Raw genomic sequence first — 24,582 nt, 5'->3', positions numbered from 1 at the left:
GGGAAAGAAGAGAAGTAAATTCAAATGAAAATACCATCTAAATAATAATGTGAATATGACTTGTCCATTTAAAAGACACACAGAAAATAGATGGAAGCAGAAACAATATGGTGAGCTAGGTAGTGAAATAACAAAGAACTGGGAACTGCTTGCTGTTTCTTGAATGTCTTTTTTTTGCGTTACGCGGGCCTTTCACTGTTGTGGCCTCTCCAGTTGCGGAGCACAGGCTCCGGACGCGCAGGCTCACTGGCCATGGCTCACGGGCCTAGCCGCTCCGCGGCATGTGGGATTCTCCCGGACTGGGGCACGAAGCCGTGTCCCCTGCATCGGCAGGCGGACTCTCAACCACTGTGCCACCAGGGAAGCCCTGTTTCTTGAACGTCTTGATTACATTCTCTACGAGAGAGGGAGATGCTCCTTGGTTCACATACAAATAGATAACTGTTTATGGGAACAGGGGAAAAACTGTGGCAAAGTATCTTTGCCCAGAAAGGGCGGCAGCAATCCAAGACTGTGTTATTCCAGGTGATTCCAGGCAACAGGATGCTGCTAACTGCTGTGGGTACCAAAAAAAAATTTTTTTTAATAAAAAATAAACAAAAGAGAAAATTGAGATAACTAACAGGATTCTTAATATTTGTTAGTCACCATCTGCAGTTCAAGACAATAACGACCTCTTTTTAAGATTTTTGGACAGCTGCTCAAGTTTCAATCCCTGAAAAGCTGGAGGTCTGGACATGAATACAGTGAAGAATTTTTTATTTTTAAGCATAGACCTCATTGTGACAGATTATTTCGTAGTGTTCATTCAGTACAGACATAAGCACTATGTACTCAGTGGCTGTTAACACTGTCATCCTACTTCATGTGTGTTCAGTTGACATAATTTTCCTTTTTTATTTGTTCTGAACTGCCACACATAAACACTAAGTATAAGGATTAACTTTCTCTTTAAGAAATGATTATATATGTTTTCCCCAATCAGAATTGGCTCCATTTAATATTCTACCTAGTAGCACTAACAGTGCTTTTCTGTGCCTTCAGTTTGGGTTTAATTCTTTTTCAAGCTTTTCTACCCTTTGGCATGTTTCGTGAACAAAGACTAACTTACAGTCTTGTGATGTCTCTTTCTGGAACACCCAAGAAGTGGGGATTTACAGAAGTTTCCAAAGCCAGAAAATCCTGCCCCCCAAGATCCTCCCCACCAGGACTAAGTTGTTGCCATCCAGGCTGCCTTCAAAGAACCAAATGCAGGTCCCATGTCTGCAGGGGCCCAAAACTAATACTAAAGACAGACCTTTGGGATAATACTGACTTATCTGCAACTGCTTAAAATTTAAAAAGGAAAAACCACAGTAGTGATATAGTTTAGAAAATGAGTCTGTGGACAAGTTGTACAACTTACTGTCAGTAACCATAAAGGATTTTGCACAAACACACCCTCACTCCCTTTCTTCTGCTATTTCTCGGCTCTTCCAGCAGGTGTCACTATAATCACAGAACAAACATTCCACAGGATGGTATGTAACTTTATTTTTCTACCATAATTTAAAGTATTTACACACTGCACACTCACTGTTTTACACAGATACTTATTCATACACCTATGAACCACATCTAAAGGTTTCTTTGCAAAGACTCTACACACTGTGGGAGTTTCCAAGCATAACAAAGAGAAGGACAAAGAAATGTTTCGAGTCTTTTAAATCAGCCACGTGGAGCATCTGTGAAAACCAGTGTTTTCCCACAAGTTTAAGCTCCCCCAGAAGACGTTTGAACAGCTACATCCTACCTATGTGTTAGTATGACCCGACACTCTTCTGGTTAAGGAGGATTTCAAAAACCAACATGTGCAAGTAGCATTTTCTTTAGACATTCTACGAAAGAAACTGGAGAAGATAAACCAGGCCCTTCTCTAGAGAAATATCTGTATTTCTGAAACAGTTATCTGTGGGGAGGGCCTCAGTGTCATACAGAGATACTGACTATAAAGGGAGAACAGCTAAATACACTGGTACTAATAATAGTGATGTAGGATGCTTTTAAGCATCCTTTCCAGGTAAATGATATGGGCAAAACAACCCAATTCTCTTTTCCCAACTATTAGCAGAGGTGGTTGTTTTGCTTTCCCTGAAAAGGACAAAGGTATGTTAATCATATACACTCTAAACCCAGATACTGTAGAAAACTTCTACTGTTTTTACTTCACTTTTAGACTATTTGCACAAAAATAGTGGTTAGAAGTACCCTAAATATTTTTCCTTCATTCTACTCAAATTACGTCAAAATTACTAGCTAACTATAGCTTCTAACCTGGCACAGGATTCTGTAAGTGAACAAAAGAAGTCACGGCTCAGAGCTGATGGTAGGTAGGCCCCCGGTCCAGCTCTTATATAAGGATAACAGGTTTGGGTTTCAACCCTCTGTAAGCAGGATGCCTTCAGGATTTTCCCAGACTGGCCAAGATTATTCTCTCATATACCAGAAGATGGTCGAGAGGAGGTTTGCCACCTCTGGATGAACCCACATCTCCATCCTGTGACTGATAGATCAGTTCACAAAGAAACAGAACTTCACAAAATGACATCCTCTTTCCTGCCAGTCTGGGCCTCTGGCAGTGCCACTCATCAACAGGACATGGCAAAAGGAAGAAATTACCTGGCCAACTAAAACTAAGCAGAATCTTGACCCAAACTGCTGTGAAATTTAAAGTTCACTAACTTTTGTTTGCATTTACGTAAATGATTAGGGTAAAGTATAAATATTACCACTAATTCTTGGAACCATACATTTACATTTTAGATGTAACAACATAAACCTACCTAGCCTGGAGTTCATGTTCTCAGTTACCGTTCTTGCCTTTTGTTGGCGGTGTTTTCCTTTTGCAAGAGGTGCCAACAATGGAATTGAAGAGGCAAGGAGTTTCTCTGTAGCTTGGTGAAATTACTATAAAGTAAAATGACTAAATAATAGTCACCTACTGATGTTAAGAGGGAGAGTATCTGATTAAATCGAGAGGCCACCTGGGGTGCAATACTGCCCAGTGCGAATGTCTGGACTAACCAGCACCCAGAGTTAGCTACATACAGAGTCAGGCCAAGGAAGCGCTTCTGTCATGAGCGCCCCAGTCCACTCCATTATGCACACAGATGTGTCAAAGGCTGAGGAAGGCCTCGGTGCGGAGGGCAAGGAAGAGGAAAACTTTGTGATGGGATCTGGGCCTTGATGTTAAAGCAAGAATCTAACAAACCCCAGTCCCTGGGGTCCTAAAGTGAGACTGAGGAGGGCTTACTGGGCATGAACACAGGCAGCAGTGTGTTTCTGAGCCCAAACAGCCAAGGAAGAGAAGGCTAAGAATGTGGGCTTGTACAAATTACAGAGATAAGAGCAAGGCATGATCACTCAATTTATGTTTTTGCGTTTTGTTCGTTCAATGTAGAATAGAGTTAAAAGAGGGAAAAGCTACAGTTTACACAAGGACACGGGATGACAAAATTCTGAGAGCTGCCGGGGTCTAGCAAGATGCCTGGTATTCATCTATGAAATTGTCATCACTAGCCCCTTCTGACCTATAAAAACAGCAGTTTTCATTCAACCTACCATACTATAAGTGCTCAGATATAACAATCCTAGTTAATAAGAACGGTACTAACATTCTCCCCACCCTCCGAAAAAGTGACAGCTGTAAAAGAGGAAGAGGGCCTAGAATCAGTGTTTAAACAGCCAAAAGCACCTGGAGGGGGGTTAACTGTCCTTCCACATCGAGCAAGGGCAGAAGAAGAGGGTAAGGACCTAGTTCAAAGGAACAAGGCAGCTGCCCCAGGAGGCGGCAGGTGAAAGCTGCGTGCATGGGATGAGCAGCAGTGGGAAAGGACAGGAGGGCGCAGCCAGGAAGAGCTACAAACAACGTCACCGGTCATCTTCAAAGGGAACGCTGCGTACGGTGTCTGTGCACGTGTACTATATACATACTAACCAGGTACACACATAAATATTTAATATATAAAAAATAAAGTGCTTTCTAACAGGTCCCCAGGCAGGGACATTATAAAACATTTCACAAAACTGCAAAACAAAATCGATACAATCAAAGAACGCTACATCCAACAGACGTGAAAACAGTCAAACACAATATGTACAATCAGGTGGGTGTCCCAGGACAAACATCCTGTCATATACATGGTATATACATATATACTCTTTTACTCAATATATTATGACAATATATATTTTAAAATTTTGTTATAGACAAAAACAGAAACAAAACAAAGACAACCCCTACAAAAACACGATAAGGATGGAGCACGCGAGGCCTAGACTGACAGACAAATGGCTGTCTCCACGGGGAGTCCCGAGGCCACTGCTTGGGAAAATGTGCCAGCGTTCTTTCCTGGGGTGCAGTGCCGCCACGTCTTCCAAGGCACTGTGGGCTGCGGCAGTGAAGTTGGCATCCCCCGTGGTGAGCAGGTCAAAGACACAGGACTGGAAATAGATGTCCTTCACCGGCATCTTCTCGTGGCATTGAGCGTTAGCAGTCTCCAGTGTGTAGCCAGGCCAGGCCTGGGCCGAGGACGTGTGAGGCAGGCTGTGCCCTAGGATGGCAGACACCTGGCCCTGCCCGTCATCGATGCGCTCGCTCAGGGGGCAGCCGTTCACACACAGCTGCAGGTCCTGGCTCTCCTCGTAGGACATGGCCAGGTCTTCAGGCATGCGGACGGCGAGGGTCAGGTAGCGACCCAGCTGCCGCACGAACACCGTGGTCCCTATGTAGCGAGCGTGCATCTCCACGTAGCGGCCGCTCTCCCTCTCCACGATACGCAGGCTCTTGATGTCGCCGTCCCCTCCACTGGTGCTGCCATCCACAAAGGCAGCTGGCAGGTCATCTGTCACAGCTTGGTATACTTTCTGATCTGTACACTCGCGGTGGGCTTTGAAGATGATGGTGATCTGTGGGAAGGAACGCGTACAAAGTTTAACACGATGGGAGGGACACGGGACGGTGCATCCTTGTGTGGCAAGAGCTGCTCTCCATTCTGGAGTTGAATGGCTAGAGGCAGAATCTCCAGACTAGGCCTCTTTGCTTCTGCCTTGCAAGTGAATGTTGTCACTGTTAGGGAAACTTTTAAAAGTCCTATGTATTTGGAATGATAATTTAACACAGATCCGGGGAATGTGCCTCCGGAAAAAATGTTCATTTTCCTAAGACAGAACAATGCTGTTGTTGGGATACAGGCAATTTTTATTGGTAATTTATATCTTGTCTCCTTCCAAAAACAGATGAGCTGTGGTAGAGCTCTGAGAAAAAAAGATTCCGTTCTCAGTTATGCAGAAGCTCTAAGTGGCTTAATTAACAATAAACCTACCAGAAATTTTTTTTTTTTTTTTTTTTTTTTTTTTGCGGTACGCGGGCCTCTCACTGTTGTGGCCTCTCCCGTTGCGGAGCACAGGCTCCGGATGCACAGGCTCAGCGGCCATGGCTCATGGGCCTAGCCGCTCCGCGGCAGGTGGGATCTTCCTGGACCAGGGCACGAACCCGCATCCCCTGCATCGGCAGGCGGACTCTCAACCACTGCGCCACCAGGGAAGCCCCGTACCAGAACTTCAATTTCTAAAAAGTTTCTCCCTTGGACGCTAAAACCATATCCCATGACTCATCACTACAAACTTACTTATAAACACTGAGGGAGGAAATGGAAAGCTGAGGAGGGGGCCATCCCAGCAACAGCTACCAATCATGTGCCTCAGGAAAGATTTCTCTTAAGTCCCTTAATCAAATGTTTCACATGACTGACTAATCGCTGTGACAGCAAACTCACTTAGCAAATGCAGCTCCCAAGCACTGGCAGACTAAACACCCTAAACCTAGTTACAGCAAATGTTTTCCCCAAACAGCACGATGGCCCTTCGACTTCTCAGAAATCTGTTCCCCAGTCAACTCTCAACCCGCCAAGTTAAGCAGACAATTCATGGAGAAAAAACTACTGATAATACAAAAGCTTCCCTTGAGTGAACTGATTTTATTTCCTTAATTAGAACAATTATTAAAAAAAAATGAACCTTGAGCACCTCGTCTCCAACATCCTCAACATCTCTGCCGCAGGGGATGGAAGGAAGATGACGAGGAAGAGACAGGGCCTTCTGGGTCACACAGGTGGGAAAACGGTCCCCAAGGGGGAAAAAAGACTATGCTTTGAGATCTGAGTTATTGTCAATAACTGAGGTAACAGCTTCTTCTTCTTCTTTTTTTTTTTTCAGAGAACTATTTTACTTTAAATTAATCTTTACTGGAGTATAGTTACTTTACAATGTTGTGTTAGCTTCTACTGCACAGCAAAACTTTACAATGTTGTGTTAGCTTCTACTGCACAGCAAAACGAATCAGCCATACATACACACCTATCCCTCTCCTTTTGGACTTCCCGCCCATTTAGGTCACCACAGTGCATTAAGTAGAGTTCCCTGTGCTGTACAGTATGCTCCCATCAGTTTTCTATTTTATACATAGCATCAATAGAGTGTATGTGTCAATCCCAATTATTCTTTCTTCTTGAAGAAAAAAAGAAGTATCAGGTGACTTCAGTCAAGGAGGGAGGTAGACAAGCCAAACACTCTACAGATTACTCTGGATGGAGGGAACCTTCCACCTCCTGCAAGGGGGCTAATCAAAACAATAGACCCTTGTTTAAAAGGCCATGCTGGCCCCTCCCCACCCCGCTCTCTACAAGTCCTCACCACCACCCTCAAGTTTATGTCCGAAGGGCTTTTTCCCCAGCTCGGCCAGCATTTGCTCACACTATTTAATTCCACGTGTTACCACCAGTGTTACCTAACTGGAATTTTCCAGCCTGTTCATTTCACTTCAGCCAGTTATAAAGCCACATCTGAACCAGCTGCACTGTAGCAACTGGTTAAATTCATATCCGTTGTTTGCAGCTGCAACTAAAACCCAGACAATGCACTAAGAAAATGCTTGGTTTTCTCCCTTCCTAATTACCCTGAGCCACAATTTAATTTCATGACCAGCCTTCTCACATTTCAACACCTTCCTAACAACCTGAAGGAGGTGTACCAGAGATGATTTCAGGAAATTTGTTGTGCATCCAACCATACGACCTTCCAGAGCGAGTGGGATTTTGAGCTAGATATCTAATGGGACTATAAAATAGATTTATTTGGTGGCTCTAAAGACAGTTTGACAAGTGCTTTTTTAAGGTAAGCTGGGATCCCTTGGAGGTGAAAAAGATTTATTCAAGTAAATTCTGCACCTGAAGAGTTGAAAGTTAATACAGACGGCTACAATAAGAGTAATAGACTTTTCATACAGCCACTCTCCTCATTTTCAACTAGAACATCCACACTCAAAGAGTAAATGAACTCTTCTAAAACAGCTAGGCCATTTATCCTTCCAGTCTAACAAACCTCAAATTTAAACCAACTTGGCGTTATCTGCAAGAATTAAGTACTTTTTAGTTCACCTTAGGAAAAACACAGAGGAATTAGTTTTGTTGCGACAACACACCAGAGAGATCCAATTCCAAACAAGTTTCTAAAAAGGCAAGCAAGGGTCAATATTAAGATGAGTGGAATAGTTCCAGCTCTCACCAAGTCCACCAATTCCAACTCGGGAGTCATTTCAAACACTCTCACGTTATTGTCCTCTGCTATGCCTGTGACACTGACAGTAACTCCCATTACTTCTAGAAGATCAAGTAAAACTTAAAGCTTGACCGCTGCATACTATCTACACTTACAAAATATTCCAGTTTACCTAATGGATTTCTGTCTGTCCAATTTCCTAGGAGTGATTTTCTCTATGAGACAACGAAGCTGGTATTTCTCTTGTTGTTCCTCCTTTAGGTGAAATAATTCGCTCGGAGCATATGTATAGAATTAGCCCTTGAATCAAGATGCTGAGGGTAATGAAGCAACCTCAAAGCCTGAGAGAAGTTTCCTGAGTGGTCCTCTGTAGTTTAAGTAAGTACTGAAGAGATACCTAGAGATATAATCAATGTAGTAGAAAACACTAGGTAACAGTTTCACATGACTTAAGTTTTGTAATGTCATTCCTCATACAATTAATTACAACTCGAGGTCTTAAAAAGCAGGCACTCAGCCATGAAGGGCCAGAAATTCATTTCCAGATTCTGTCTCCCTCTTCAGAAAAAAAAAAAAAAAAAAATTATTCACTCTCAATAATTCTTACTTTAAAAACACTCAAAATTTAATTGGCATGTTTGGTAATTCCACACGTTTTCTATTTCCAACTAGCAGCTGTCAGAGGGTAAAAACAGGACATTCAAAAATGTATTCTAAAGCTCTCAAACAGATAATTTAAAAACACCAGCTATGCTGCTTACTTTCCCCCCTCTATGAACTGATCCATATGCTGTAATAACTCAATTTGGCACATCTGTTCTACGCCACACCATTTATTATTGATGGATGGCATTTCTGTGCATTTAAAACACCAGTGCCTTTTGTTAAACCTCCCCCGCCCAGCCCCTCCCAACCCTCACCTCAGACAGACTACTCCAGTCCCCTCATTCATTTTTAATGTTTCATTCCCTGAGATCTTTACCACCCTACGGGTCTCTTAGGAAGAGCAAGAGAGCAGCTACAAATCAACCTTTCCACACGAGTAAGGCCATAAGGATTTAAGGTTTGCTGTGAAATATCAATATTTAGAGGCAGCTGCCTCTCCTTTCCACCAGGAAAGTAAAAAAAAAAAAATTAACTGAAAACGACGTAGCCCAGAGAACCAGGCATTGCCTTGGCAATGCACAGACACAGCTTCCCCAGGCTCGACAGCCTTGCAAAGTGCTGCACAGAAGTTTTCAAACAGTAGAATTCCCCACAGGCTGTGCACTTAACTATTTGTGCTTATTGTATTTTGGAAGAAACATTTATTGGTGTTTAATCAGGCCATCTGGCACTGCAAGTGCAGGACCTTACTAGATTTCTCTAATAGCAGAACTCGACTTTAAGATCAAGGGACTCCATCTCTTGGATTAAGATGGGCCCGCAAACCAAACTGAAAGTCACAGAAATCAGCCTGGAACATACAGAAACAATTTTGATATGTACCTAATTAAGATTCTGCTTGTGTTAAGGAAGCTAAAATTAATTTTATTTCATATAATTAGCTGATAAGTCTACTTCCTCAGATCCTCTGGGTGCAATTATAGGTTGAAAAAACAGGCGACTGTGGGAGAATAAGAGAACGCTGTGCCCATGGCCCCTTTGCTCTTACCAGATGAGTGGAGTACAGCCTCTACACTCAGTCCTCAAGGCTGAGCAAAACAAGAAACCATTCCAAAAAGGGCACATGCTTCAAAGAAATAAACACACGTGCTCTATCTCCAGCTCTAAAACACATAATCTTAACTTCAGAGGGTCAGTTTTTATAAATGTTGAGGAGTCTGAGCCTAGGAAGCTCTGAAGCACCATAAGGAAGTATCTCGGCTGGACTGGGGAGAACTCTGGATCTCTCTCCCTTTTGTGGAGCAGGAAACAAAAGCATATTCATCTAGAATAACTTTCTGTTTGAACAGTTTCATACAAAACCTAGGAGAGTGTATGTACCATACTTAAGGAAAAAATGTTGCACTGGTTAATAACTGATGTCATTGATAATTTTCCTGAAAAACTAAGAAAAAAAAATCTGTCAGGAAGGTGTGAACTCGATGAACCGAATGTAATTTTACCATTCCGACTCAGCCTACATATCAGCTATCTACCTATAGGAAATCTGAACTTAAGATCTATAAGAGTATAGTTTCTTAAGTAATTTCATTGGAGTAGGACAAGATATTAACAGGAAGACAGTAGTACATGTGTTTAAGAGGAGGGTGGCAGGTTAAAAATCTTACTCTAGACTTCTTTTAAGTCCTGAATGAGACTATAAAAATCTCCTACCTTCTAAGGATATCAAAATAGGTTTCTCTATGCTCATGAGTCTCTTTCCAGAGCTCTGTTCTAGAAACATGTACAGGATTCCAGAGAAACGGAATGGATCAGACTTATTTATTCTTCAGTGTTGCCCTAGGTAATACATGCAGGAACAAGGGCTGCCTTGGCTGCTGGAGGGGTTCTTGGCAGCAGATGGAGAAAGAAGAAACCAAACCAGAGGGAAAGGACACCCACAGTTGAGGCTGCTAGGGTGGTCCAGGGGAGAAGCATTAAGCTCAGTGGCTGGAAAGAGCATGTGAGAGAGAAAGGGAAGCAGGCCCAGGGATGACACATAAAAGGGACAGGCAAAAAAAATGTCGACTTCCAAAGGGCAATTTCTGTACACTTAAAACAAGGAAGGCTGGAAGTAGAAATAGGCTCAGAGACAGGGAAATCGGCCAGTTTCCTTGTACAGACCAGAGCTGAGTTTGGGGAGGAAAGGCCTCTGGTCCTCACAGTCTTGGCACTCAGAGAACTCCAAACGGAACTTCTTGTTTGTTGTGTTCGGACTTTGCATTGAGGAGGCCAGCAAATGTAGGAACTCACTACACTGCTAGATGCGAAGTTAGATATGTGTAGACAGTATTACAGGCCGAGGCTGCCACTGTGCTTTAGACCAGAGGCTAAAAATATTCTGAAAGGTGACAGCCAGGGCCAGAGGCAATAACTCTAGGGGCAGGAATCTGCCCTAGCAAGTCTTGCTTTTAGGGATCTCCCTCCTAATTGGGGGGGGGGGGGGGGGAATGGGGGGGGATGGGCACAGGGCCAGGGTTCAGCACAGCTGTTTCCCAAACCAATGGGGATTAGGAAATCACAGTCTCATTGATCATTTTTCAGTTTTGGTGATTTAAAAAGCAAAAGGGCTTGAAGGTCTCCACAATACACTCACACTCTGTCACTTGTAGGTTCAATTGCAGGTTCCCAGGGCTATTAAAAAAAAAAGCAAAGCCTAGGAACGAGGTGGTTACAGGCAGTGACCATATATTCCAAGAAGCCAGTTAACTGGAAAGTTACAAAACAATATCCTTCTGTCTTCATTTTCCTGAGGCAGGGAGCGGGGAAAGCATGAACACCACATAAATGCACACGTGTGCTTATGTGTGTACTCACCCACACCTTTAGACGGAAAGATTAAACCCTGACCCCCTTTTTTCAGGAGCACATGCAGAGCAGATGGGAAGTTAGTATTTAAATGTTGTCACATCAATTCTATCCACAGTGTGTATACTAAGTTCCAACACTGAAAGAACCCCACCAGCAGCAGCAAAGGTACTTTGGGCTCCAGCTCTTAATAACCAGCTAACTGGGACATACAGAGCTCCTCTCTCCACAGACCCAACTTCACCTGAAGTTCTTTCTAGACCCGACAGCATCATGTTTTCACTACAAGGCTCTCCAGCTAAATTCTGCATCTTAGATGGGTGCTGCTATTCTTGTTAGTTATTACTTACTGACAAGCTGAGCAGTTTAAGAAGTCCTGAAGTTACCCCAGCCATGAGAACACAAAATTCAAAACAGTGGAAGAGCAAGTTCTACTACAGTCAAAACAAATAAAGACAAAATGGGTAAGGTAGCATTTTTCATTGTTCAACACTGTAGGTAACTATCCCACATTCCGCACAGGCAGAAACTGTTTGGTTAGCATTAATTGAAGCCAACAAAAAAAGTACCAACCATCCAATGTTTCCTTCTTGCCCCTTCCTCTCAAAATGTTAACTCAAAGAAAATTTAACAGGGCAGAGAGAAACATTTGGAAATGTGACAGAAAAACAAGTTCTAACTCTCAGCTGTGCATCAGACTTGGCCTCCTGCCTCTGGTTTAAACTATGAAGGAGTGTGGATTTGTTTTAAAGGAGTAGAGGGCCACAGCACTCGCATGGAATCCTGGCTGGCTCAGGCAGGCGTTGGGTTAATTTCTCTTATAAATGGGGGATTACGAAGGTCCTTTTTGTCCTTCCAAACCACATCTGGCACAGAGGGAGCGGCACAGAGAGATTCAAAATATAAAACTGACAAGATACACAGACACAAATTTTATACATTTTTGGACAGTTTCCACTAACATCTTCCGTATTTCTTCATTCTATTCCAGAGAACAGAAAGATGATAAAAGACTCATTACCCAGAGTACATGAATCTGTATGAACAATATAAAGGTGTATCTTGTTTGGAAAGTACAGCATAAAGAATAAATAAGGCAGGCCCATTTTCACCTTACAGATATATCATGGAGCTAATGATTTCTCCTTCTTTTCCTTCTTCCTTTGCCCACATACACTTTTACCTCCAGGCAATCTGCTGAAGTTTCATATAGTTCTATGAAGCAAAGCTGAATAGTTTCTGGGCCTGAGACCTTACAATCCAGTACAAACGAGAGCTATGCAGGAAACAGAAAAGGACAAATAGAAATACTACCACCTGCAATTATAGCTGATTTCTGCTTTTCTAAAAACTATTCTTTAATGTTTCAATATTACCTCTACAATAAGTGAATTCAGGGAGGATAAGGTTATCTAAGACATGTTTTCATGTGTCTTAAAGATGAGATGGAACCCTGAAAAAATGATTTTAACTAAGAACTGGTGATACTGATGGTCAAATTCCCTAGAAAGCTTTCTGGTATTAAATCAAAGATCAATAACCTTTCAACAGTGGCAGCCAGGATTCTAGAGTCTGCTAGGGTATACAGGAGTGAGGAGACCTGGGTGCAGGTGAGGGGCCACCTGAACAGTGGGAAGTGAAAAGGGAGACTGTGACAAATCCTAGGAGTAAGAACACTGGCCTGTGATGGTGACCAGCGGGGACAGTCAGGCCCTGGGTACAGTAGCCCATCTCTCTGGCCCAACCTCCTGGTCCTTCCTGACACCCGAGAAAACTCGCAGCTCTTGGAACCAGCTTATAATGTGGGCCACCAATGTTCTAAGAAGAAACCCTGCAAATGGCTTTTTTTCCCCCACACACAAACCCACAATTCTCCACTGACTGCTGCAAAGTTTAGTTATGTGCTTAGACTGAGGCAGAGACAACATTCACCTCTGCATCTCCCATGCATAATAGGCCCTTTAATGCTGGGTGTTTCAAATGCAGCACCACATTATACATTTTATCAGAGAAATGAATATAGTATACAAGCTGGGAGCTACAACTGCAAACTTCTTTCCCATCTGTTCTGCAATATGCCTCAACTGGTGTTATAACTTTTTTTTTTTTTTTTTTAGCATTTCTGCAAAACAAGGAGGACCATGACAAGATGCAAATCTTAAAAAGATGGCAAGAATTAGCTGCATAACAGATAATCGTAACAAAACAAAGAGCAACCTCAGATTTTAAGGATTAGTTACAATGTATCTGCAAGACAGCTTGTGCTCTCTGGAAGGAAAGGGCTCTATATTCTCAAAGAAACTGCCACGTGTCCCTTCTGTAACAATGTTGCACGAAAGCACAGTGTCCATGTATTCAAATCACAATCTGGCAGAGGGAAGGATAAGGCATCTTCCTTAGTCCACAAAAATAAGAATGATCACCACTGTGTAGCTCACATTGTCTCCATGAAGATACTAAAAACATAATTGGTTACAAAAACTTGGCTACAAAAAAATGCACTAGGCCTAGGGTCAAGAGAGGACAGATTTCCAAACCTTGATCCAAAGATATGCCTAAAAAAGACAGTGGAAAGCCTTTGCAATGCAGGCGCGTCTGCTCTGATTTTGTAACCAACAGAGAATGACCCAGAACATTGGTTTACATGCCCACATTTGATTATCGAACAACAGTTCATGCTAAGGGGCATCAGAAAGGAGCACAGGATCCAATCATGCTCTAGGACCCTACAAGTGAAGAGTATTTTATCATCAGGGAACACCTTGGGTTATGCAGTTTGATGAAGATAGTAAGCAAGAATGGGTCAAAGGGACTAAGTCTTCCTGTATCTCTAGTATCATCAACCAGTGGAAGTTTTCAGGAAATTTCCCAGAAAGCAGCTAGAGTTCGAGACTTAGGGATAATTATGGACTTTCAAAGACAGGGTCTCTTACCATGCTTTGGATAGGCACTGAAAGCTACTGCCCATGGGGTCACTGGGAGCTGGTGGCCCATGGCAGCAGCAAGAATTCACAAGGCACCTCAGAGTACCTGTTCAACAGCCACCCGGCTTGGTCAAGCACAAAGAACACACCTCTTCCCCAAAGTCAAACTGCCTGAAGGTAAACCACCTTCTCTCACTAAAGGATGAAGTACAGAAAAATCTGAAGATCTATAAAGGACCTGCAGTCATCTCAATCTCCCCTCCTACTTGCAGTTTTGTTTCACTGAGTTTGAAGAACAGCATACAAAAGCTAGAGTGATGAGAAAGGACATGATTACGTTAAAACAAAAGGGAAAACAAAGCAAAGGTATACCAATTATTTGTACAGAATAATTTTTAAAAATATTGCCATCGTTTAGGTGTGTAATACATTCATCCTTGAAATTTTTTGGTTAAAGGAATCATTTTAAATGCACCTGAGAGACTGGTGCTTTTAATACATGTTACTAGGAATACATTTGTAAAGTGCAGAATCCTTTCATAAAATAATTTATACCAAAATCACCTGTAATCATGGCATATACAATTCCTTATTAAATCCACATAAACAGGGATACATAGATGCACAGAATGAAGTAAAAAGGAGTTGAGACTGAGAGGCTGGCAAAGAGAATGTGGAAGAGAAGTTACAGAAGCCCAGCATCCCCACAGATGACCTGGTTATTTACCTGTGTGAGGCCCAGGAGAGATACTGGCATTGTGTCCCCTCCCCCACACCCAGCCCAAAACAGAAACTGCTTTTCTTCCCATGTAGCCAGCGCTGCCAGTTCTAAGCCTGCCCCCTCTCTCATCTCTCTCCCGCAGAAGCTGCCCCTTACAGCCAAAGGTGTAGAAGGTGGCCCAGAGCTGACATGGATCTCAGCAGAGGTGTGCAGGTGTGCCAGGAACCCTGGCAGGCCCAGGGCGGGGAGAGATGAAAAAATAGCCCTGGTCTCCCCTTTAGGAACACATCTAGCTGGCAAGGTGGCCAACCATACAGACTCCTGGGAAGGGATCCCCAACAGGCTGGTGGAGGGCACGACATAAACCCAGTGGCCGTGAGAAGGCATACCTGCACGCAGCATGACCGACGTTTCCCGGGGAACGGGGAGAGAAAGTAGACAAGGGAAGATGAGGCCAAACTGTCAAGCACTGCAGGTCTTGCTGCCCTACACTCACTGCTTGCCATGTGGATAAGGAAAAGTCTTAGCTAATAAATGACCCCTTGAGTATACAGGTGACTCTGTAGTTTAGATTTTTTTTCCCCCCAAGCTTTGTCTTTTCGTGATGAGGTTTGAAACGTGGGTGTTTAGGGGCAGGTAGAGCTCACAAAGACAGTCTTGAAGATGACTTGCTTAAGAAGCCAGGTTACCAGGACTGAGTTGCCTTAGGGACTTCCCTGAGCAAAACACCTGAGTCTAGTGCTTCAGTTTAGTGCTGAAGGTGGTGAAATGAATGTTTGCTTAAATACTATAATTTCGGCATCACAACCAGCCAGCCTCTATGATATGACATCATTGGTCAGTCTTTAAATCTAGTGACACTGAGCACATAGGTCATTAAAAATGCTTGACCACAGGATGACACAGTATCCGCAATGTGCAGTGCTGGGTTATCCAATAGCTGGTCTACGTATGTATTTAAGGTCTCAGTAAAGCTGGGACTCATATAAAAAATTCTTCTTAAAGGTTTCTTGAAAACAGTATTACAGTAGACATCAAGGAAAAAAAATTAGATCTTTTTTGGAACTTATTTCTTATGTACTTTTTTGTCTCATTGTTTTTATTTTTATTGCCATCATTTTTTCATTGCTTAGAATTTTTAAAAGGGTTCATTTTGGCCCTGGGTTGGTAAAAGGAAATTGCAGTGCAAAATTTTAGGCCTTTGTTTGGTTTCACCAGCAGAAGCCATACCAACATGGAGACAGGCCCTCAACAGTAACCTTCCAGATGCTTTTGGGGGCTTTGGAGAGAGTTACAAAAAGAAGAAGGAAAGAAACAACTACTAGGGGTCATAGAGTAATTTGTTGCTGAACAGCATGGTCACCAGATGTGGGGAAATACTTTCCAATAGTGCAATTAAAGACCAAACATTCTCACTGTCTGCTTGAATTTATGTTAGAGGATAATTTTTCCCCTCTCCTTTCTGGAATGGGTAAAATCTTTGATCCTTACCAAAGTGAGGGAGAAAACAAATTGTATTTATTTATTTGCTAAAAACTATGAGAGATTCAACCACAACTGAAATAGAATGATCTGAAGTCCTTCAGTGTCAACTGTTCCATTTATATAATGTTAATACTCATAAGGTAACCAGTTGTCCCCAAATATTTTCAACATGATCAGTAAAAAGTATAAAATTTTGAAAGGTTGAACACCAAACAGAAGTGACATGTGACTGGATGGAAGGCTTGGAAAACAAAACTTTGGGCTTGTGAAAAGAAACAATATAGCTGACCCCTGAACAACAGGAGGATTAGGGGCAAAGACCCCTGTGCAGTTGAAAATTCACATATAACTTTATAGCTGGCCCTCTGTATCGAGAGTTCTGCACCCAAGGATTCAACCAACCATGGATCATGTAGTACTGTACTATTTACTACTGGAAAAAAATTCACGTAAGTGGACTGGTGCAGTTCAAACCCATGTTGTTCAAGGGTCAACTGTATTTTCCCATGCACACAGCACTTATTAATCTCAAAAGTATCGTTTGAAGGATACCACTCCAAGCCCTCAATTATTTACACAATGATTTTGATGATTTTCTACATTCCTAATGGAACTGTCTTCTTGAATTTTCAGTGTTATGTCTTTCCAAATACTATTCCCAGGTTTTATATCCTATGACTGCAATAATGGTGGATTTTTTGCCCATGGCTTGTCTTATGACTTCATAATTATACTAACTTCATATCATAACATACAGCAAATACATATTTTAATATACAGATAGGAAAAATTACTTGCATACTTGTAAAACACAGAGGAAGAAAAGTTTGAGATATAAGATTTGGAAAGGTAAGCTTGGGCTTTATTGGGAGTTGAAGCGTAAATAGTTTTAAGTCCCCCTAATTTGTCTAGATCGATGTAATAGTCTTTGTTCAGAGCAATGACTTCTAATCTTAGATTTGTGACACCCCCGGGGTGTCTCCATACATCTCTGGAGGTGCTGTAAAATTCCCTCCACAAAATGTGAAGTAAAATAATTTAAATTCACTTAATGACTATGCCACATATGTTTGGAGGCAAGGGAGGTGTCCTGGAATCAAAAGAACAGTCGTTAAGTATTATAAAAGCTTGTTCCCTGTCAATTATATTTTAGCCTAAACCAACTGATGAAAAGATAAACAAAGGAAATCAAGCAAGATGAGAAAACCTGTATATGTGATTTTGTTGTTGGAGGCGACGGTGAAGGAGCTGCTTACTTGGGATGCTATTTTCATGGACAACCCTTTTTGACTGCTTTATTTATTAACACCTGAATCAGCTCGGACTGGCAACTGGAAAGCCAGTCATAGCTCCTCTCCACCTACTTGCACTAAGACACTGGTGCCTTAAAATTGGCTTAGAGGATCTCTATTCAGTATTAGTTTCTTTAAAACAAACAAACAACAACCACATACACTGGCAGCTAGACAGGGTAAGTTTAACTTAACTATGTCAGTTTTCCCCTCAGGCTGACTTACATTTTTATCCTGAGATGACATGGGGTTATAAATCATGGGGTTATAAATTGCTCTGCAATATCCAATTCTTAACTTCCTTGGTCACCACTAGGTTAGGAACTAAAACACCACTGTGGGCTTGCCACTGAGAAGCTGGCTTATAGCCATTACATTTTACTATAGCTTCCAAGTTCCCAATAAAATTTCCTGATGGGTTACTGCCTCTGGCTTCACAGCGTTCTTTATTCAGAACACCCATTTCAGTCATCTGATAAATCTGAACATGGATTTCTTCAAGAGCCACACACATCTGCACTTAAAAATGACACCACTGAAAAAATAAAGAACTTTTTTTTTTCATTAAGCAAGCCTGCCTTTTCCCTAGAGAACCCAACTTCAATGTTTACTTTTTATTTTTCATATCACTGCCTATTTAAATTTAGACCCACATTTTACATAAGCCCTAGAATTCCACTGAGAAATTTTTTACCAAGTAATTTTCATTTAATCCTTCATCCACCCTGCGTGCCAAGATGACCAAGAGAAGCTCCTTTTAAACTAGGTCTTTTGTATCACACTTCAAAAGTTGCCTGAAGAATCAAACTCTGAAAGTTATTGGAAAGAAGAAAAAAGTACACTTGCCTTATCTGTAGCAGTAGCACTGGATCCAGGGACCACAGGCACATTCGTCACTTGAACTGAAAGATAATTATTATCTATGAGTGGCCAGGCCCCTTCCACTTTGCATGTCTGGAAGTGATCCTTGAAAGTTCTAAGGTGAGGATCTCCGAACAAGCCACAAAAAAGGTAATTAGGAGGGTTCTGGTCCCCTCCCCTGTGTTCTCTCGCTCCCGCGTGGCTATGATAGTTACAAGAGTCATGGGTCACTTCAGGGTTTGTGGAGGATGTGGGTCCGTCCTTAGAACAGTTCCTCTGGCTCATGAGGTCACTGATACCCAACACAGCAGAATGGTATACTAGGTTACCACGGCAGGCTTTTGAAGTTCGCTGGGTGCAGCCGGCATAGGCACGCAGAGCCTTGCAAAACTCAGAGTCAAAGCCATCAATGGCAGAGTTCAGGTTTGAAGTCAGGAACACAAAGTCTGTGGTACATTTCTGGATTCGACATTGGGCTGGCTGTTGGCAGTCACCTATGAGAAAGAAGATAAGAACAAACATTTTTTAAATGCTTCACAACTTCCTGAGCTACATGAGAAAATGACATTCTCCTCTGGGAACTGTTTGTTCTATTTCATATACTCCTATTTTAAGAAGGCCTTCAGAAATAGGGCTGTATTGTGCTTCTTGGCCTCTCACAAAGTAAGCCACTGGGAGAAACACTGCATGCAGCTAGTTAACTTGAAACTAAAGCATGGGCCATTGTGAGTAAACAGGAGTCTAGCCCAGTGTTCTTAGGGTAAAATTACAAGGGAATGATAAACGAAATATTTTATCAACTTTGCTATTGTTTATAGATTTTGAGAAAGATGTCTTTGCTTTAAGACCAAGTCAAAGATATGAACTTTGTTTTGATTTTGAAAACTGCATAAGTAATGTGCTTTGGAAATCACTGTCTATGCACAAAACCACGAGTAAAGCCTGCACACCTCAGGGAAGGGAAACTCCTAAATTACAGCATGATTAGTTAAAACACCTTTACCCGATTCTACTATGGCTATAGGCAAAGAATATCAGGAAAATTCCAGGTACTAAGTTATTCTGCATTTCTTGAGGAATGTTTATCAACAAATTGCATATAAATTAACACTTAATCTCCTGGTTTCTATCAATACAACGTGTAAATGTTCCCTTAAAAAAATGAAGTGATTGATTTGACCAAGCTAGGTATTCACTTATCCCATAACATCAACCACACTAGGATTCCAGCTCCTAAACAGTTCACCAGTAAAAGTACACTAAATCAAAAAGTACGTAACACTGACAGGTGATCCCACCAACTATGTTTTCTTCCAGAAACAGAACCAGAGACAGAATTATTAGAGTATATATAAACTACTTTTCCCCTAAATCAACAACTCACATAAACTTAATGATTAATTCACATTAACTTAATGATTTAAGTCAAGCTAAAATGAATGAAAAATCATGTGATTACTGCCCTACTATTTAAAAAGTCAGTTTTCAAATTATGGCTTGCCCCTAGCTTCTCATATAAAAATGTGTAAAATCTCTCAAAGCACAAAAAACACAATGAACTGCCAAGACTAGGTCAGTGGTGTGCACCAATCAGTTTAACACTATATTCCTTAAAATGGGAACACCAGGATTACTGAAATGAGAAACAATTTTCTTTATCATCCACCTCAAATTTTATACAAATGAACTGTAACGCGTATCTGTATTACTTTTGCCCATCCTTTATAGGTCTCTCAACCATGGAGGAGCCTCAGTGTCAAGTCTTAGGTTCCTCATATGAGAAATGAGTAGGTTGTTCTACAGTAAACTCTGTGATCTTTTCTAGGCATAAAATATCTATGGGGGGGGAAATCAGTCAGTAGAGTATTATTAAATGTATAATTATTCAAGATTTAGGCATAACAAAACTTCAGGATAATATCAAGATTTAGTAATTTACCTGATAAAGACTTAAAACTAACTCTAATAATCATCTTAGAAAGATATTTTAATCTTTTCAGTAGTAAACTGCTTTTAAATCTGAATAAAATAGCCTGTAATCTCTGCTCATGGCATCAGCTGGGGAAACAAAGGGTAGGAAATGACAACCTCTTAAGGCACTTTCCCAACCATTCTTAAATTTCAAAAACCAAAAAGGGAAAAATATAGTCAGGATTGGATATTTGATTTAACACAAGTAAAAGAGATTAAAATATTTTAATATTTTGGAGCTATGAATTTACAGCTATCACTAAATCGCACTTAAAAAAATCAAATACATCTTGATGTGTTTGGTCCCTTTTATGTTTGCTCATTCTAAAGTTGATATTTATAGAATTCCTCTCTATAAAGTAGATCAAATCATTTTTCAACTATTTTTACTCAAAAAAGCAAAAATGCGAACAAAAAAATACAACCAACCAACAACCCCCCAAATGGTATTAAACCCATTTTACAGATGGGAAAATCAAGACAAAGGGACACTAAAGGCCTTGTCCTGGCTGGATTGTAAACAGCTAGTATGAAGCCCAGAGCATGGTGCCTTTCCTCAAATCCTGTTTTCATTCCTCCACATGTCACATCTCTACTAAATGCCTGATTCTCAAGACAGTACTTGATAGCTTAAAAAAAAGACGTAACTACAGTATTTCTTTTAAAATCAGCTTCACAGTAAGCAGTAAGCAAGAAAATAAAATATGGGCCAAGATCACTCAGTAATGAACAGTTCTTGGACAACATATAAATGACAGCACAAGAACTTTCTGCTAAACTTGCAGTGCCTATTCTTTGTTATGGCCTATAAAATCTAGCCAAGCATACACTTACTAATAATTATTTCAAATAGTCATAAAATATCAGAAGTAAGACCAGCATGGAAATGCAGATGCAACTGTTCAGAAAGAAAGAGAAAAGCAGAATTTAGATTCCCAGCTCCTTTTTTGTTCCTTTCCTTCCTCCCCTCTCGCTTTTTCATAGCAGGTGGGTGCCGATTCCTTTGAGAAATCTCACATAAAACAGAACTCCTTGGGTTCCTTTGTTTTGGATGAGGTTTCTAACAGACTTTTTGAATAGAGAAGATGGGAGGGAGGAGGGCTAAATAGAGAGAAAGTGCATTTGGGTCAGCAGTTTCAGCCCCATCACAGGCTCCTGTATAATGACTAATTTGCAGCATACACCCAGAAACATCCAGGCTTCATGAATTTATAATGACAATGCGCACTTTGCCTGTTATAGGCGGTAAAGTAAGCCTCCTGTCAAAATACTAAGACAATGCAGAGCAGAAACAATTTCAAGGATGCAGCCAAGAAGGCCATGAAGTGTATGAGTAAGCAAGGAACTCCCATATTGGATCTCCATTCAGGAGGCGCAGAGGTTTGCTTAAGGGAAAAAAAAAAAAAAGTGAATAAAAGTATTCTTTTCATTTCCCAAGGGCAGAATTCAAAATCTGCAGCTACAGATCTATTTTTCAAATCAGATCATCTATGATGTGACAGTATTTTCATTCCGGTAAATGAAACTTACTAAGGGATTTGTGGGTCTATAGCTTTCATTAATGATCCAGACATAAAGACCTCACCATTCAAGACAGTTTCCTCAATGTCCGGACTGCGCGTGTGAATCTGCAGCCCAATCACCAGTTTATAATAAAAGAAATCAGATATGCTGAAGTGAATTAAGTGAAATGCAGAGCCATATGGGGTGCAGAGGCAAATTATATGGATCCAGGCATCAAACATATGGTAGCCCATCTGTAAAGAGCACTCGGCTAGGCTCCCTGCTCTGAGAAACACCCCCTGCATTTCAATAGCACTGCTCTTCAAAGAAATCTTTCAAAAAGGAGCCCTCTTTTCTATAACCAGATTAACTGCTCCATTCCAACAAGCTGTCCACAGATATCACTCACCACAGCAACTCTGGGTAGAATCTAATGGTGACTTCAGCGTGAGCACATTAGGATACTGAGAGGAGTTTCACATTCCAAGTTCTTGAACTAAGGCACCTTAATTTTCTAAACTTTTAAACCAACTTCTTAGGCCTTTCATGGGCCAGCGAAGGAATCTTCAAGGACCACATTCCAATCCTGTTATAGGACCCAATGGCAACTAAAGGAAACGATATCCATGTAGTCAAGAGGGACACAGTCCTGCCTACCACTTCAATTTCCATTTCAAGCAACCTACACTTTGACGTTATGGACACTTATTTTTTTCACACAAAACCCTCCTGAGCAGATTTTTTGACACGTCATAAAAAATTTTCCATGTAACCATAAGCAAACTGACTTTATTTTCTAAGGTTCTAAAGTCACTAATTTAAAACCTTAATCATCGTAAAACTTGCTATTTACACTATTAAGACCTCGGTCTGTTTCCACAAGTGACAGTGTTAAAATGCAGCTGTTACATCACAATGCAAAGTTATGCAAAGTAAATTAAGTCGCCTCCTCAAATGCCACATTTTTTCCCTATTACTTAAAAGACCTCCTGGATTTTTAACACTGCTGCTATGACTTAGTAAATAAATAAGAATTACTCCGTACAGTTGGGCGGCATTAAAGTTCAGTATTCTCCAGATCAGAGCGTTGTGACTGCTGTCCTACAAATACAGGACAAAAAGATCGCGAAGGAAAACTTACCTAATGCTCTAAGTGTGCTCAAAATACAAGATAAATTATCTTTCAATTTGGTATAAAAAAAATTCTTTGTCTAGATCTGCTCCTAGAAGTGGTACTTATTAGTAAAGAGTGTCCTAGATTTTTTCCCCAGCTTTATTGAAATGCAACTCACATATAACATCGTGTTAATGAAACGATTTTAAAAAGAAAAGTAGGTTAAAACATGCAAAAAGGCTCATCTTCGCTAAGAAGAACGAAGAAGGCTTACTTCGTTAAGAACAGATTCCTCACCGCTGCTTCCATAGGGGAAGCGCCAAACCTCCAGAAGGCAAGACATCTGTCAGCCTCTCCTGGAACCCGAAAACACGCGGCTAGCCACAAAGCACGAGTTTTTCCAAAGAGGTTGAAAGCTGAATTAAAAGCAGCTTTCGAAAATATGAAAGAAATCCCAGTTTTAAAAAGTTTAAGTTACTTCGAGATTAACCCCCAGGTTTTCCAGCTCTGGTGAAAATCTTTCCATCTGGTGCGATTTCTTCGCCTCGCCGCCACCCCCAACTCCAGAGAAGCAGCACAAGGCTCCTAGTCACCCCACCGAGGCGGCGGCGGCGGCTGCGGAAACCTGATCCCAGCCTGACTTTCAGTAAACACCAATGCAGAGAGCAATAAAGCATCCGGAACATTTGTCTCGGGTGCGCAGCCCCCGCCCGCTACATCTTTGATAAGTGGCTGTTGGAGGGGAGATTTATCAACGGTCCGAGCAGAAGGCTGGGAAGGCGGGAGGGAGGGGAAGAGGCCTCTCCTCTGCGCCCCGGGCGCTCCGCTCGGTCAGTGGGTGTGTTCCTGCCGCCGCCCCGCGAGCCCAGCTAAGGTGCATGGCAGGGGCTAGTGAGGCCTTTCCCGTCGCGCCACGCCGCCTTCCGCCCCGGCAAGCGCCTACGGGACCGGGGGTGTCGGGGAACAAAGCACTCGGCCCTAGAGCTGGCTCCCCTCGCGCGCGCGCCTCATACCTGCGTGAAGCAGCCCGAGGCTGAGCAGCAACAGAAGCAGCAACGCCAGGGGCGGCGGGCAGAGCCGGGGGCGGGGGCACTGCTGAGCCCCGGCGGCAGCGGCGAGGGCGGCGGCGGCGCAGGAAGATGCTGCTCTCAAGCCCATGCCCGTCCATGCAGGTCTCGTGGGCTCCGGCGAGGGCGGCGGCGCGGGCGCCGTGGCGGGTCCCGGGCCGTGGCTGCGGCATGGGCCGGAGGACGCGCCTCGCTTCCTCTTCTTCCTCCTTCAGGCCCGCGTCGAGCACGGGCCGCCGCCACCGCCGCAGCGAGCAGTGCGCCGCGGGCGGAGCGAGTTGGCGGCGGCGGCAACAGGGCGCAGTGGCATCGTGGCGGCCGGAGACGGCGGCGGGCGGAGGGAGAAGGGGCGGGAGAGAAGACACAAAGACCGTGAGCGAGTGAGGGGCCCGACCTGCAGCGCGCGGGCGCCCTGGCCGCGGCCAGCGTGGGCTCACCAGGCGTGGAGCTCGGGTGTGGACGAAAATGAGGAGCACGCAGCGCCAACTAGCCGCCACCGTCGGCCAGGATATCTTTCCGCGTCTGCCCAGCTCTCAATCAATCTCAGCCCCTCACTGCCGCCCCGCCCGCCCTACACCCGCCAATCCGAGTCGTC

At 42.5% G+C, this 24,582-nt stretch overlaps 1 protein-coding gene across 1 annotated transcript; it reads right to left on the bottom strand.

Moving 5' to 3' along the window:
• Positions 1–1,520: 1,520 nt before the first annotated feature.
• Positions 1,521–24,183, bottom strand: RGMB (repulsive guidance molecule BMP co-receptor b). Its single transcript, XM_082650229.1, has 3 exons — positions 23,934–24,183; positions 18,318–18,826; positions 1,521–4,947 (listed from the first exon to the last, which is right to left on the bottom strand). The coding sequence occupies exons 1-3, from the start codon at positions 24,076–24,078 to the stop codon at positions 4,279–4,281; spliced, it is 1,323 nt and encodes a 440-aa protein (XP_082506355.1). The 5' UTR covers positions 24,079–24,183; the 3' UTR covers positions 1,521–4,278.
• Positions 24,184–24,582: the final 399 nt, after the last annotated feature.

The sequence above is a fragment of the Grampus griseus genome, assembly GCF_964374135.1.
Source record: "Grampus griseus genome assembly, chromosome: 3".
Taxonomy (NCBI): domain Eukaryota; kingdom Metazoa; phylum Chordata; class Mammalia; order Artiodactyla; family Delphinidae; genus Grampus; species Grampus griseus.
This window is presented reverse-complemented; position numbering and strand designations above follow the sequence as displayed.